The following is a 16,498-nucleotide window of genomic DNA, read 5'->3' on the forward strand; positions in this document are numbered from 1 at the left end:
CTTTTTAAAAATATTAGAACATTTTAGATAGTTACAAAATACTGTGTAGTATCTGCACAAAGTTTCCAAGTGAAGTAAACTATGAAGAACATGTCAAAAGTACAGAATATCTGTCCCTGACAATTCTTTAGGTACCACTTGGCATGGACATAAATATGTTATATTGCTGACGATACTACTGTCAGCAGATACTGTTTTAGTGGTAAGCAAAAATCATAATAATGACTTATACTTTAATGGAATTTTACTTATTTCAAAATATAAAAGTACTATTTTAAGCACATATAAAGAAGAACATATACACAGTGACAGTCATATTAGATATGAGTAGTTTAGCAGTTTTATGAGGTATAGGTAAATTTTGAAAGCACATGATAAAGTGGGTATATACTCATTCTGTTCTTTTATTCTAAATGCAAAAAATACTCCTGTTTAATTTTTTAAATCTTAGTTTCTTTTAAAACTTGTGATATTATGCTGAACTCTTAATTCAGTTTGTGTTGCTTCTAGAGTGGTTGGGTTCAGCACTATGGAATCCAATTTGTTAAGAATTGGTGGAATATATAGAAATAAAATATTAATATATATGTTTATATACATAGCATTTATTCTGGTCTCATGTCTAAGCATGGTAAATATAAGGAAAGGCAAACAATTCATGGATTTAAATTACTCTTTTCCCTTCCAGATTGCAGATTTCGGTTTATCAAAATGGCGCATGATGTCCCTCTCACAATCACGAAGTAGTAAGTCTGCACCAGAAGGAGGGACAATTGTCTATATGCCACCTGAAAACTATGAGCCCGGACAGAAAGCACGGGCTTCTGTCAAGCATGATATATATAGGTACAGTGTGTGACTTTTGCTCAGAGTTAACTTTGCCTAAAGTGAAGTGAAGTTGCTTAGTCATGTCCGACTCTTTGCGACCCTGGAGACTGTAGCCGACCAGGCTCCTCTGTCCATGGGATTCTCCAGGCAAGAGTACTGGGGTGGGTTGCCATTTCCTTCTCCACAAGATTAATCAGTCAGAGTTTTTGAAACTACAGTTTAAAAGTATGATTTTTATGCTTCTCTCATAGGTGTGGTGAAAATAAATTAGAGGCAGTGGTTAATATTTTTCAAATTAAAAATGCCTTGCTTTAAGGAATTCCTTGGCAGCTTAATGATTAAGCTTCCAGGCTTTCGCTGCCATGACCCAGGTTTAATCCCTGGTCGGGAAACAGATCTCACAAGTTGTGCAGAGCAGCCAAAAAAATACAAAAATATAAAAATAAAGGTGCGTCGCTTTAAGCTACTCTTACATCCTTAAAAAATATTAAAACTTGTCTGTTATTCTGTTAATTTGTAATATTCAAGGGCTTTTATCATATGTGACCTTGGGAGAGGGAGGGAAACAGTGTGAATAACATTTAACTTTACCAAAGGAGACAGTACTCACACCAGAAAAAAGTCAGTAGAATAGGGCTACATGAGACAGGTTTTTTTTATTGCTCTTTATTTTGTGTGAATAATAGAATCATGTAATTAAAGGACGTAGTATTAATGAATCATCCACAAGTTATCCTTGCCTGTTACTTTGTTTTTATTATACTAATTTCCTAATTTTTCAAATTGAATTATTTTCCTTTCAAAGTAAAACTGTATACAGATATTCAGCATCTTGGTTCTATATAGTGATTCTTTAAGCAGCATTTCACTACAGTATTATTTTCAAAAATGGTGTCTCCACTGTCAGCTTTTAAAGTCGATACTATTTAGTTTATTATGCATAGTTACTATGTGTATATTTTATCTTAAACAGCTATGCAATTATTACATGGGAAGTTTTATCCAGAAAACAGCCTTTTGAAGGTAAGTGTACTTTGATTTCCTTATTATGACATCATGTTGGTAAATCACACTCCGAACTATATAAATAAAGATCACCTATTTTAAATCTGTCTACCATTCATTTTGTGGAAAACACACTAGAAAAACTATAACAGTTTATCAATGTGAATCCCGTGTATATTGGAAAATACTGAATTAAGGATCAGAAAAATATAGATTCATTTTGTTCTGATAGTAATTAACTCCATTATTAAGCCACTGAATCTCTTTAAGTCCTCATTTTTTTCATCTGCAAAATAAGAATTTTGAATTCTTATTTTTAAGGTTCATTCCACCTATAAAATTCTTTATATGAAAATTTAATTAGTGCTCCTTCTAAAGACCAGCAGACATTGAAGAATAATTTTCACATTTTCTGATAATGTTGTCTATTTCTTTGAGGTTCGTTTAGGTCAGTTTGCTGTGTAACAACCTCAAAAGCTCAGTAGCTAACAAACTAAACATTTATAATATTTCTTATTCACACTAGATTAGTTGCTGTGACTCTTCTCGGCTCTGCTAGTTCTACTCAGCTCTGCTGAGCTCTGCTTTGCTCTGCTGTCTTCATATTCCATTGGCCAAATCAAATCACGTGGCTAAGCCCAGAATTAAAGAGGTGAAGCTATAAACTCCTCCTGTAAGTCTGGGAATAGCTGGGATATATTCCTTTGACAGAAAAGGAGGTAATGAACTATACCTAAGGTTTTTGAGATTCTCTGATTTTCATCTGAGTTTAGAATGTAATTAATATGTTAGATCATAATATACTTCTAATGAATGAAATATATTTTCATTTGTTTCGACAGACGTCACCAATCCTTTGCAGATTATGTATAGTGTATCACAAGGACATCGACCTGACACTAACGAAGAAAGTTTGCCATTGTATATACCTCATCGAGCACTTATGATCTCTCTAATAGAAAGTGGATGGGCACAAAATCCAGATGAAAGACCATCTTTCTTAAGTAAGTGTGCAGTTTTAATCTGGACCTTTTGAATTAGAAAAATAGCAAATATGCTATAAATAAAGTATTCCTTGAACAGTCATACAAGTTAGATGACGAAGTCAAAAGTTTGTTGTTTTTTTTTATTCAGTTGTTTTTATTATATGAGATGGTGAGTTTGAAGTGATAAGGAGAGACTGTTGGCTGTCATAAAAAGATTAGAAGGTTATTCCAAATACAAGTTTTCAGAGAAAGAACATGATACATTTAAGTTTAGGAGCTATTTGCTGCTATGTAAAAAAATTGATCGGAGAAGGGCAAGAGTAGAATCTCTAGACCAATCCTGGAAATCAAAACATCAGATAGAATTAAAATATATTTCAGAGGTAGAATGGATCATCACCTAAATGTAAACATAGAATAAAATCTTCATGACCTTGGGTTGAGCCAGGAGCTCTTATATATAACATCAAAAACAAGATCTATTAAAAACTTTTTTGATAATTGAATTTCAAAAAAAACTGAAAAATTTTGCACTTCAAAAGATGCTACAGAAAATGAAAGAGAAGCTGTAGACTGGGAATCTTCTTTCCAGCTAGAAAAAAAAAATGAAATATATTTTGCATTCAAACCTTGTCTAGTGCTTATCAGCATTGTACTTTAAAAAAAAATCAAGATTTGCTGTAATAATGGATTAGCATGTTCTCTTGTTTCCAAGCACCATTTAATATGAGATAATACATATCTCCTTTGTCCCCAGTGTCACTTTCTAACTGTAATTTCTTCTCCATTCCCTAAAGATTCTAGCTCTTTTGAAGATCTTGCCATTAGTCAAAACTTACTTTACTTCTCTCCAGCAAGAATACTGGAATGGGTAACCATTCCCTTCTCCAGAGGATCTTCTCAACCCAGGGATCAAACCCTGGTCTTCTGCATTGCAGGCAGATTCTTTGGGTTGGGAAGATCCACTGGAGAAGGGAATGGCTACCCACTCCAGTATTCCGGCCTGGAGAATTCCATGGACAGAGGAGCCTGGTGGGCTATGATCCATGGGGTTGCAGAGAGTTGAACACAGTTGAACAACTACCAGTTTTTTCTCTTCTCTAAGACTAAGACTCACTTAACTTCTCTAAAAACTTCCTAGCTTTTCCCTATTGTTCATTGAAAACACTGGCTTTTGGCTTAGTGAGTTGTACGTGCTGCATTGGTCAGTGCTGCGGAATATTTGAGAGGAATGTTCTGCAGATCTCTGGAGTTCTCTGTATGCGTACTTCTTCTCTTTCCTACAGTGTCCCATAAACTCTCTGCCTTGGTCTACCCTAACTCTAAGCCCTGTGTCTTCAGCTTTGAGGTCCCACCAGGCTCACCTTATTTGCCTATCCCTGTAGTATAGCTGGAAACTCTCAAGGCAGGATGCTTGGGCAGTCAGGCTATGGTAAGGCTTACCTCAGTTATTTCTCGTCACTCAGAGATCACTGTCCCTTTTTGTTGCCTGATATCCAGTGTCTTAATACCCACTGTTTCATGCATTTTGTCTGACTGTTGGGCTTTTAAGACAGGAGAATGAATTGGTCCGTGTTGCTTCATCTTGTCCAGAAAATGGAATTCATTGGTTTTTCTTTAATAGCTAAAACTGAACTCTAAACAGTACTTAGCATTGTTATGTTTTCAAATACATTCTCATATATCACCTATTCTTAAGTTGTGGTACAGGGACCCCTGGAGGTGGGGTTGGTCCCTGAGACTTACAAAGGATTCACAAAATCAAAACTTTTCAAACTAATAAATATTCCCTTTTCACTCTCATCCTCTGGAAAAATAGTTCCAGAGACTAAATGAGGTGTAGTGATATCATTGGGATAATGTAATGTATTTTCATATACTCTGATGTTTTAAAATGTTCTCAGTTTTAATTTCTAATATAGTAAATGTCAATATATATGATCAACATACACAAAAGCTCTTTGGGATAATTTTGAAGAGTTCGGAGGCCCAAAAGTTTGAAAATTACTGTCCTAGATGATCATCTTGAACTACTGCAGGAGATGCATAAGTCCCATCCTTTATTTTACCAAAGTGGAGATGAAATCCCGTTTCAGTCTCCAAGAAGAAAAGCATGGGAGGAACATTTCCAGCTTCTGTCTGCCCCTCAACACTCCTGCTCATTTGTTAATTTTGGAGAAAAACTAAGTGTACTTAGCTAATCCATTCCCAGTATTCTCCTACTTTTGGAAGTAAGCTTGTCTAAAAGATGCATACATTTTTCTGCTTCCCCATACGGAAGCAGGTGAGGCCTGTAGCTGAGTGAGTAAAACTCAGTTGAAGGGGCAAAATATTACTAGTAAGCCCATATGCTACAGATCTAAAAAGGGACATAATTTCATTTAGCTTTATCTGTAATAAAGGTGGTATTTTGATCACCATCTGTCATAATTGTGTAGCTTTTCTTAATAGATTCTGAACTCAGGAAGAGAAGACAGGTAATGCATATTGTACCTTATCTTCCCTTCTTAAGCTTCCTACACCCCATGTTCCATGTTTGAGCACTGAGAAGATAGGAACCATGAGAGAGAACTCCCTCATAGTTCCACTGCCAGGTCCATCAACTTAGCTGTACTTGACCTGTCCTACTGCCTCTCTTACAGTGGAAAGAAAAGCGCTCTTACACGCCTCTCAGCGGTGTTTCATCGACTCTGGATGCCATTCTTTTCCTCTCCAGCATTCTGTTCCTTAATATTCTCTCTCCGCTCTTGCATTGCCAGTCTCTGCCTGTGTACCGGCTCCGTCATCTGTCATACAGATCTGTTATAGTTAGATCCTATCTTTCAGTTCAGTTCAGTTCAGTCGCTCAGTCATGTCCGACTCTCCGCGACCCCATGAATCACAGCACGCCAGGCCTCCCTGTCCATCACCAACTCCCGGAGTTCACTCAAACTCATGTCCACAGAGTTGGTGATGCCATCCAGCCATCTCACTCTCGGTCGTCCCCTTCTCCTCCCGCCCCCAACCTTTCCCAGCATAGGACAAAATTTCTTGACCCCATATCATCCTTCAGCTGCCACCTAATTTTTCCACTTCCATTTGGATCTGAACACTTGGTAGGAATTGTCCATACTTGTTGTCTGTACTTCTTCCCTTCTAATTTATTAACAGACTTACAACAATCTTCTGTTTCATATTGCCACTGAAGCTGTGTTTGTTCAAGTTGCCAAGGAAAGCAGTGTTGATAATCTCAATTAGCCTCTCAGCAGAAGAATCTTGGCTGACTCCTTCCCTCCTTGAAACTTTCCCCCTGATAGCTTCCAAGGCACAAGAGACCATGCTTCCCTCCCTATTATCATCTCTTCCTCTCTTTTTTCCTTCCTCTGCTCAGTTTCTAACTGTTGAAAATGGCTTAGAGCTAAATATGGGTTCTTTCCTGTTTTCCATCTGCACTTTCTCCCTAGATGATCCAGTCCAAACCATGGCTTTTATACCATCTCTACCATCTTGATGCTCAGTTTTATTTCTGGAGCCCTGACCTCTCCCTTGAGCAGCATGTCTATATATCACTGTAGTGATGGCAGAATTATGGCTGTTTCTCCTTGTTGGCTGTTTTTAATGATACTGCTCTGACTGTTCATATGTGCATGTGTATGTGAACATATGTTTTCATTTCCCTGACCTATGAGTGCAATTGCTTGGTTGTGTGGTAAATTTATCCTTCATTTTAAAGAAATCACCAAGCTGTTTTCCCAAGCAGCTGCATTGTGATACATTCCTACCAGCAATGTGTGTGTGAGGTTTTCCTTTTCTCTGCATCATTGTCAATATTTGTTATTGTCTGTCTTTTTAATTACAGCTATTTGGGTAAGTATGGAGTGATACCTCACTGTAGTTTTAATTTGCATTTTACTAATGACTAATGGTGTTTAAGCATATTTTCATGTGCTTTTTAGCTATTTGTATGTCTCCTTTGCTGAAATTCAGTCCTTTTCTCAGTTTTAAATTGGGTTCTTTATCTTAAGTTGTTAGAGTTCTTTTTATATTCTAGATGTAAGTTCTTTACCAGATCCATGATAGGTAAAAGTGTTCTAGTTTGGGGCTTGTCTTTCATTTTTCTTAATAGCATTGTTTTTCTTAATGCATCATTTTTCTTAATGTAAGTGTTTCAACTCTTTTGAAGTCCAGTTATCAAAGATATTTTATGGATCCTGTTTCTGATACATATCTAGGGAATTATTTGCCTAACTCAAGACAATGAAGATTTCCACTTACATTTACATTTAGGTGCATAGTCCGTGTATGCATGCTAAGTCACTTCAGTCATGTCCCACCCTTTGCAACCCCATGGTATGTAGCCCACCAGGCTCCTCTGTCCATGGTGCATAGTCCATTTCAAGTTAATTCTGTGTAGTGAGGTAAGAGTCTAAAATCTGTTTTTGTGTAGGTATCCAACATTTGTTGAAAAGACTGTCCTTTCCTCGTTGAATTATCTTAGCAACTTTGTCAAAAAATAATTGACCATACTTGCAGAGGTTTATTTTTAGACTCTCAATTTTATTCTGTTGATCTGTCTTTATTTAGATGTATCTATCTTTATGCCTGTAATAAACAGTCTTATTTTGGCAGTAAACATTCTAATGATTTTGAATGTCATCAGTTTGGGAAGAAATTGACTTAAGGCCTTATCGCTTAATATTAGCATTTATGTTTTTCATTTTAATGGTTATAAACAACCTGAGCTCTTTTTTTCTTATTTAGAATGTTTAATAGAACTTGAACCAGTTTTGAGAACATTTGAAGAGATAACTTTTCTTGAAGCTGTTATTCAGCTAAAGAAAACAAAGGTAAATTGTCATATGAAATGTTAGAAATTTAAAACTTTAAATCGTGGAGACTTTTAGTTTAGTTTTTTTTTTTTCTTTTTTCCTTTAGTTTTATACCTTCCACAGATACAGGCTACAGTAGTGAGGCTGTAGAATTTACTAGGGAGTATGAATACGGTCTTCAATCTGTCACCAGAGAACTTCTCTATTTCATTCAAACAGCCACCTCCAGATTTCCAAGACATTTTCAGACCTCCCATATATCAAATGTAAATTTGAAATGTGCAATGAATGCCTGTTGTGTATAATTATTACCCTAAATTACCACAGTTGTTGCTGTTTAATCTGTGTTTATTTCCCAAAAGTTTTGATACAGAGTAAAAGATGCCTGGATTATTGTACTTACCTTTATTCAGGTTTCTTGGGGTTTTCAGAGGTTTATTGCCAAATTAAGCTATAGAACTTTTGTTAATAATTGAGACCAAAATGTGAATATTTTATTGCTTATTTGTGTATATTTTTGTTTTCCCCACTCAGACACTCCATGTTGCATGGGCCAAAGTAGCAGTTGATACGAATTACCTAGAATGGTTGTCTCATTTACTCATTCTGGCTCTTGTAAATCAGAAGAACAACTGAAGGGACCTATTACTGCAGGGTTTTCTTGCTGTTATTAAAAATTGTTTAAAAAGCAACTACAGTCTTCTAGGGACAAAGTCAGCTTAGTTTAACACTTGCTGGGTTTCACGAAATAGCATTTGGGATATGATCATTAAAACTGTCATTTATTAGCCGAATTCTTAGGCTGTGACAGGCATCATCTACCATTGATTTATCACTGAATGACATTGCTTGCCTCTTGCCGTCTGTGGATCTGTTAACATAATTTTGATTTAAAAAGGAAGTACATAAAGGGTAACCATAAAATTTTGGTTTAAAAGGGAAGTACATAAAGGAAACAACTGCCCTCACTCAAACTTAAAGTTGATGTTGGCAATATTAGTGCCTGAATGTTTTGAGGAACTGTGTTTTAATAGTTTGATAAATTTTCATTGACTTCCCTGCTTCTGAGTAGGTAGTCTTTTCCAGAACAGTCCAGTCTCTCCACTTCTCAGTAGAAACAAACTTCTGATAATGTTTGTTTTTGCTTTGTCTTTTCAGTTCCCTTTTCTCTCCTTACAACTTGCTGCTCTTCTGCCAAGCAAAGGTGGATAGGAGGATCTGTTTTCTTGTACCTTTCCTACAACCTTGATGATAAGAAACTGAACTGGAAGAGAAGCAGTTCAGTTCCTTTTTTGTCCCCAACCAACTTAAATACTAGGATCTATACTTAAAACTGTTAATTTGGGGGAGAAATTTTTGCTTCTTAAATAAAGTAATTTAAAGTGTATATTTTCAAATACTTGAATATCATTTAATAACAACATTACTGTCTGTAGTCTGTGTTTTTAAGTTGCAGTATTTTCACTCAGGTTGTTTTAGTTACGTTTTTCTTTTTTTGGAATCTTTGCGTCAATTCTGTAAAACTCTTAGGGAAAGAATATCATCTCCATTTTACAGACGAAATAACTGAGGTATAGGGAAGTAAGTCACATAACACTCTACACAGCTAGCTAATGGCAGGGCCAAGAATAGAATACAAATTTAATACGATAAGATTTTTCATAAAGAAATTTCTGAAAACAAAGATCACCATTTGGGGTGAGTTGTTTTGTTTGAATTTCTACATTTTTTTCATTTTTTCTTTGAACTGGCTCCTATAATACATGTTTTCATGGATAGCATCTTTTATAGCTTCAATAGTAAAAACTGAATCAAAGTTTTTTCTTCATATTTCATTGTATTTCTTTCTAGGGTCTGACTCATAAATAATTTGAATTAACTGATCAGTTATGAAAAATGATGTTTGTAATTATATTACATAATCAGAAATATTTTAATAAATTTAAAAGCACAGAAAAGATTTATATAACAGAAATGGATCTAAAGATGAATTTAAAAGGTTTATATAAAAATCTGTTTAACAAATGTTCACTGGACTGCTATATGCAAAATACTGTCAGATTATGTACACAGATGAATAGTAGTTTTTTTCTCTTAAAAGTTCTTAGACATGTTACAGAGCAGACAGTTGTTAAGTGTGCATAATGAAGGGCTATCAGTTCAGTTCAGTCGCTCAGTCGTGTCCGACTCTCCGCGACCCCATGAATCACAGCACGCCAGGCCTCCCTGTCCATCCACCAACTCCCGGAGTTCACTCAAACTCACGTCCACAGAGTCGGTGATGCCATCCAGCCATCTCATCCTCGGTCGTCCCCTTCTCCTCCCGCCCCCAACCTTTCCCAGCATCAGAGTCTTTTCCAGTGAGTCAACTCGTCGCATGAGGTGGCCAAAGTATTGCAGTTTCAGCTTTAGCATCAGTCCTTCCAATGAACACCCCAGGATCGATCTCCCTTAGAATGGACTGGTTGGATCTCCTTGCGGTACAAGGGACTCTCAAGAGTCTTCTCCAACCCCACAGTTCAAAAGCATCAATTCTTCGGCGATCAGCTTTCTTCACAGTCCCACTCTCACATCCATACATGACCATGGGAAAAACCATAGCCTTGGCTGGGTATGGATCCCACCAATTTCTAAAGTTCTGTAGAGCAGCTGATACTGTGTTGGTTTGGGGAAGAAAAACAGACTGATGGGTTTGTTTTTCAATCACTCAGTAGTGATGGCAACTAATCCAAACCTTGCTTAAAGAAACAGGAGTGAATCACTAAATTATTTTAGTACAAAGGCATAGCATTTAAATAAATCATCAGCTTATTAATGGATATCATTTATCAAATGCTTACAAAGTAATCTTAGGGCCTCTGCATATGTTACTTCTAATCCTTGTTACAGTAATCCACAAAAATAGATATTCTCATCTCCAGTTTACAGATAAGTAAACTAAGATTAAGTCTCATGCCCAGAATCAGACAGGGTTCCTGGCATTCTAAATCAGATCTGATTGGCCCCCATCATTCTGTTAGGTCACTCTGCCTCCTTTACTTTTAGTCCAGCCCTCAACTTCTTATCATTAAAATAGAAATAATAATGGTACTTAGAATCATGGTGCCTAAAATATAGTGAATGCTTAATAATTATGGATAGATATACACAGAAATTGAAATATATAAAGTACTTAGTTTGAACTAGGTACTTTATTACCTCAATCTCTGGAATGATCCTGCATGTAAATATCATTCCATTTTAAAGGATGAATTTGTTCAAGGTAACCAGTTAATATGAGACAGAATTCAAAGCATATATCTCTAAAGTTATTTCCTCTATTCTACACTATCTCTACCTTTAAGTTAGATATTATATTCTCAACTGATTGAGCTTTTCTTTCCATTGATTTTGCATAAACATAAAATATGTTAAGTAGATTGTATTTTACTCATATAACTTTCTAATCATCTCTAATTCAAACACATGTATGTGTGTATGTATTTCAGTTACAGAATGCTTCAAGAACTGTTCACTTAAGTGACAAGAAGAAAAGGGAGTTATCTCCGAACATACCTGTAAATTCTGGTCCACAGGAGGTAAAAAAAAATTATGTTAATTAAACTTAAAATGTGAGAAGAATATGAAAGATCCTTTAGTCTATCTTGCTCTTTTATAGATGAGAAGCTCAAGTCCAGGGAGGTTTTAGGAGTTTAAGACAGCAGTCTCCAGTTTGGTTCATCTCATCAAATCACAGTGCTCACTTCTTTCTTGGGCATGAATTCTGTCCCTGTTGTCATTTTATGTGAAAACCGCTGTCCCAGGGTAGTACATAGGCAAATCTTTGATATACTTCTGCCACTATAAGCTGTACTACGTGCCTTGTTCTTAACTTCTTACAATGATTGGATAAAGGGAAAATGCTATTTATGTGGCTATTCAAATAGAGGGATTTCTTTAGTAGCATTTATTCAGAATTAAGGGCTTCCCTTGTAGCTCAGTCGGTAAAGAATCTGCCTGCAGTGCAGGAGACCCGGGTTCAATCCCTGGGTTGGGAAGACCCCCTGGAGAAGGAAATGGCAACCCACTCCAGTATCCTTGCCTGGAAAATCTCATGGACAGAGGACCCTGGTGGGCTTTAGTCCATGGGGTTGCAGAGAGTTGGGCATGACTGAGTGACTAACACTTTCTATTTCATATTAATACCTTCTTTTAGGAACATATAAGATATGTTCTCTTTGGAGATTCAGAAAAGTAGTAATACCTTCAAAATGAACCATAAAACACAGTATGTAGTCTTCACATATGCTATCTCTTGGATCTTTGAGCCCATCCATGCACGTTTTTAGATAGGTATACAGAAAGAACCTGAGAACTAGATTATTTAAATGCCTTGTCAAAGGTTAGGCAGTAATTCCATGACACAGCTAGGAATGGAGCCAAGTTCGGTATTACTTCTTCTATGAATTTCTGCTCCTCCATGTTGAAGGAACCTGAGGCTTGAAAACAGGCATTTGATCTGAATCAGTATTAGGTAATCAGAGTTACAGATCTCAAGTTTTTCATCAGCTGTAAATTATATATAAAATATTGAAAAAATAATGATTTCTAGTATATTTAACTATTGCCCACCCACCCAATTGACCTGATAAATCAAGTTCACTTTGCTTTTTGTTATTTCATATATGTGTTTAATTTTGTAAAGTATAATTTGTGTTAGTCTTGATTCTTTATTTATAATAGCCAAAAGCAAGAACTGTTTGGAAATTAAAGCTGTATAACTTTTAAAATAATTTTGCATTAACATAAATAATTTATCTTCTATTTATTTTAGGAATCGTGTGGATCCTCTCAGCTCCATAAAACTAGTGGTCCTCCTGGAACCTCAAGGTCCCTGTCAGCTCCTCAAGACAATCACTTTTTATCTGGTGTGTATATTTTTCAGTCAGTTATCACTTACAAGTTTTCAGTTTTCTTTCAAGATCATATTCTTGCAGGTAGTCCTGGTTTGTATGGTACGTGTCTTTTGTTTGCATTCAGAACTTTTTTTTTAAAGTGACAGTCTAAAGATGTGAAATAGAAATGGGATGTTAAACAAATACATTTACGTATAAAAAGCATTCTGTTAGACACTAGAGAAAGATACTTTTTAAAATATCTTGTAAGAAGAAAAATATTTCTAAGTCACCATAGTATTAGATAAAAAGCAATATACTGTACGAGATATAGTGATGTAGAGCTATGGTGGTATAGTGGAAAAGTAACATTTTTTACAAAGTACTTTCACAGCAACCTTGTGAGGGAGATATTCCTCATTTTACAGATTCTTAAGATCGAGACTGCTGGATCACATAGTTAGTAAACTGGCAAACCCAAGGTTTGAACCCAGGTCTGTTTGATAAATATTTTCATGTCACTCCACTACACCACGTTGTCATCATGAAGAAATTATTTCTGGCTGAAAGTTGGACCTATAGTTATAAAGGATGGGCATTCCAGGCAAAAGGAACTACATAGAGGCAAAGAAGCAAGAAAACCCAGAGAACAGTGAGTAGTTGGGTCTAGCTGGCAAAGACGGTGAACGAAAGGTCATCGAGGATGAGGAGGGTGGAGTCATCAGGACCACGAATTCTGACGCTAGGCTAAGGCATTTGGGCTCAGTTGCTTGGGTAGGAAGCAACTATTGCAGATTCTTGAGCAGGGGTGTATGTGACATGATAAACTTGTTTGCTTTAGAAAGATTCATCCTGGCTGGAATATGTAGGATACTTTGGAAGGGAAAGGAGATTCAAGGTGGGGAGCCCAGTTAGGAGATTGCTGCTGCTGCTGCTAAGTTGCTTCAGTCGTGTCCGACTCTGTGCAACCCATAGACGGCAACCCAGTACGCTCCCCCGTCCCTGGGATTCTCCAGGCAAGAACACTGGAGTGGGTTGCCATTTCCTTCTCTAATGCATGAAAGTGAATTCGCTCAGTCGTGTCTGACTCTTAGCAACCCCAGGGACTGCAGCCTACCAGGCTCCTCCGTCCATGGGATTTTTCCAGCAGGAGTACTGGAGTGGGGTGCCATTACCTTCTCCGAGTTAGGAGACTTATTGGTCTATTGGTCTATTAATGTACTCCATGAGAAATTATGGAGTATAAGAGGAGGAGAATGGTGTGAGAAATGTTACAGAGGACACACTGATAGGACTTCACAACTTTTCACTTGTAGGAGGGAGTAGAGAAAAAAAGATGAACATAAAGATAAAGCTTTGAACAAGTTTAGTTGGAAGATCATTGGTGCTGTTAACAGAAATAGGAGTTGAAATGGGTTTTAGAGTTAAGATGAATAATTGTTTTTAACTTCTTACAATTTGAGGTGCTTAGCATATATGAGGCTTATATCCTGTTGAAAATGTAAGATTTAAAGTTCAGTGAAGACAGAAAATTCAATTACATGGCTTTGGGAAGGGAGGTGACCATTTAGATGTTGATGTTTAATAAGACTGCCAAAGGAAACTGTGGAAAGACATATATATAAATTCACAGGACGCATTTGAAGTGCAGAAGGGGGAAGATGACACAAGAGAAAATATGATATAAAGAAGTAACATTCAATGATTTATAATTTATATAGGACAGACAAGCACAGACAGAAATGTAGTTTAAAAAAAATTCATCATAAACCTTTTTGATCTAAAAACTATTTACTTGTGAGTTCGGTTTATGAATGAGCTTATGCAGTGAAAATTAAAAGACATTAAATACCACCCTCTGTGTGATCCAGGCGTTCATATTTTAGCTAATAGGAATATTCTACCCCTCCTATCCCTAATGGAGATATTGTGTTTTATAGGAAAAACTCAAGACTTTTCTGAGCTGCGTCAGTGTTCAGTGAATCACAGTCGGGACAGTGAAATTTGTGTGGATCATCGGGTCACATTCTGTGACCACAGGACTGCCCCATGCTCTTTAGCAATAGTGAATCCTCTCTCAGCTGAGGGAAACTCAGGTAAATATGTGCTGTGAAATGCTTTGTAAATGATACCGTTTACCTCACAACTGTAGATTCAATAGATATGCTATTTAATGTTTTGTATTCTTCGGTATGATATATATGTACCATAAGTACGAAAGCACTCCCAGTCCCTGAAGACATGAGTGTTAACATGTGAACACAGGCCTAAATGGTTATGCCATGAACATCTGTCTAGGGAGGGTGTGACTTAATATGTCACTAAAGTCAATATATTTTTATTTATCAAATATTCAAGTATCCTTTATGTTTAAAAAAATATGAAAAAAAGTGACGTTTACCTCCATGATTTACAGAGAGTGAAAATGCAGTGCATTTTCTTAGAGGGGAAGGGAAGAGAGAACCCAAATATCTGAATTTTTCCTGAAAATTAATAGCATCCTTCAAAATAGTGCTATTTCATATTAGCATAATTACAGAAAAATTTAATTTTATGTCTTATTATTTTGTTTTTCATCTGATTTTACTCATAGCTATGTATCTGTCCCCACCTTTTTACCTGTCATTGCTTTTCTACAGGGCGATTTCAGCCTGGTATAGCCCAACAGTGGATCCAGAGTAAAAGGGAAGACATTGTGAGCCAGATGACTGAAGCCTGCCTTAACCAATCTCTAGATGCCCTCCTGTCCAGAGATTTGATAATGAAGGAGGACTATGAACTCATTAGTACCAAACCTACGAGGACCTCAAAAGTCAGACAGTTGTTGGATACCACTGACATTCAAGGAGAAGAATTTGCCAGAGTTATAGTACAAAAGTTGAAAGATAATAAGCAAATGGGTCTTCAACCTTACCCAGAAATACTTGTGCTTTCTCAATCACCATCTTTAAATTTCTTTCACAATAAAAGCCATAAAAAGTAACTATTTCCAAGAAAAGAAGTCACTGTATAAAAGAGTATTTTATATTTCTTTTGCCTTGATAATGTTGTTTTTATGAGAGTCATATGAGTATTTAAAACTTTAATGCAGTTTCTTCTTCAGATAAATATTAGTCTCCTTCCATAATACTATAGTATTTTTTTAAATTAATACAGTAGAAAGTTTGTGTTTTGCTGCATAGTTCAATTTTTGTCTTCTTTGGTTAATTAAAACTTGTTTCAATTAATAATTATGTGTTTATTATACAAATCAATGTTTTCAGGTTCCACGTGTTTCTTGTGGAAACCATTTTCACACACGCTTTCTTTGTGGATTATTTATTACTTGTTTGAGACGCTTGGCTTTTTGAAGTATACCCCTTAGACTTAAATCAGAGATAGTACAGCATTCCTACCCTACAGTCTTGGGTTCCATCCTCTTGAGAGTTGTTCATTGAGCTCTGCTATCTGCATTACTTATTTAAATGTTATTTATTGACTTCTCTAGAAGATTGTTTCAAAGATAAAGGAGTATAGCGCATAAAGAAATTGTCCTCCTGTTTCTAGCCTGAACTAACAGCCAAAATTAACTGGTTAATATGTATCCTTCTGTCGCTTTCTTCCTGCTCATATTTAAAATATATGCTCATTTGGGGAAGGATTGTTTCTTAATATTATCATTGTTATAACACATCATACTTTAACCTGATTTTTGCACTTAGTACATCATGTGAAGACTTCCAGATCACATTCAAGCTTAATTCATAAGTTTTGATTGCTGTATAATATTATTAGAGCTATTTTTTTTTCCATTTTCTTGTTCAAACCAATGATATATAGAGTGTGAGGTTTTTTTTTTTGGTTAATAGGTTATGTCACTAAGGTGAAAACCAATAAGGAATAATAGCCCTTTTCTGAAAATGTTTATTAGCAGTGTCAGCAAAAAGTATGATGTAAGATAAATTTGAAAGGATAAAACTTTGAAGTTGGGCTATACAGTATGACCCACAGTTTGAAA

At 36.0% G+C, this 16,498-nt stretch overlaps 1 protein-coding gene across 1 annotated transcript in view; it reads left to right on the forward strand.

Moving 5' to 3' along the window:
• Nucleotides 1-15,502, forward strand: part of RIPK2 (receptor interacting serine/threonine kinase 2) — a 35,104-nt gene extending 19,602 nt beyond the window's left edge. The window contains exons 4-11 of the mRNA XM_055431938.2: nt 689-846; nt 1,802-1,851; nt 2,676-2,837; nt 7,560-7,645; nt 11,116-11,205; nt 12,441-12,534; nt 14,442-14,597; nt 15,141-15,502. Coding sequence (XP_055287913.1) covers nt 689-846; nt 1,802-1,851; nt 2,676-2,837; nt 7,560-7,645; nt 11,116-11,205; nt 12,441-12,534; nt 14,442-14,597; nt 15,141-15,484 — 1,140 coding nt within the window. The 3' untranslated portion in view covers nt 15,485-15,502. The remainder of the gene's footprint in view (nt 1-688; nt 847-1,801; nt 1,852-2,675; nt 2,838-7,559; nt 7,646-11,115; nt 11,206-12,440; nt 12,535-14,441; nt 14,598-15,140) is intronic.
• Nucleotides 15,503-16,498: the final 996 nt, after the last annotated feature.

This window comes from Moschus berezovskii, chromosome 16, assembly GCF_049115385.1.
Source record: "Moschus berezovskii isolate FMDL1 chromosome 16, NW_MosBer_1.0, whole genome shotgun sequence".
In the NCBI taxonomy this organism is placed as follows: domain Eukaryota; kingdom Metazoa; phylum Chordata; class Mammalia; order Artiodactyla; family Moschidae; genus Moschus; species Moschus berezovskii.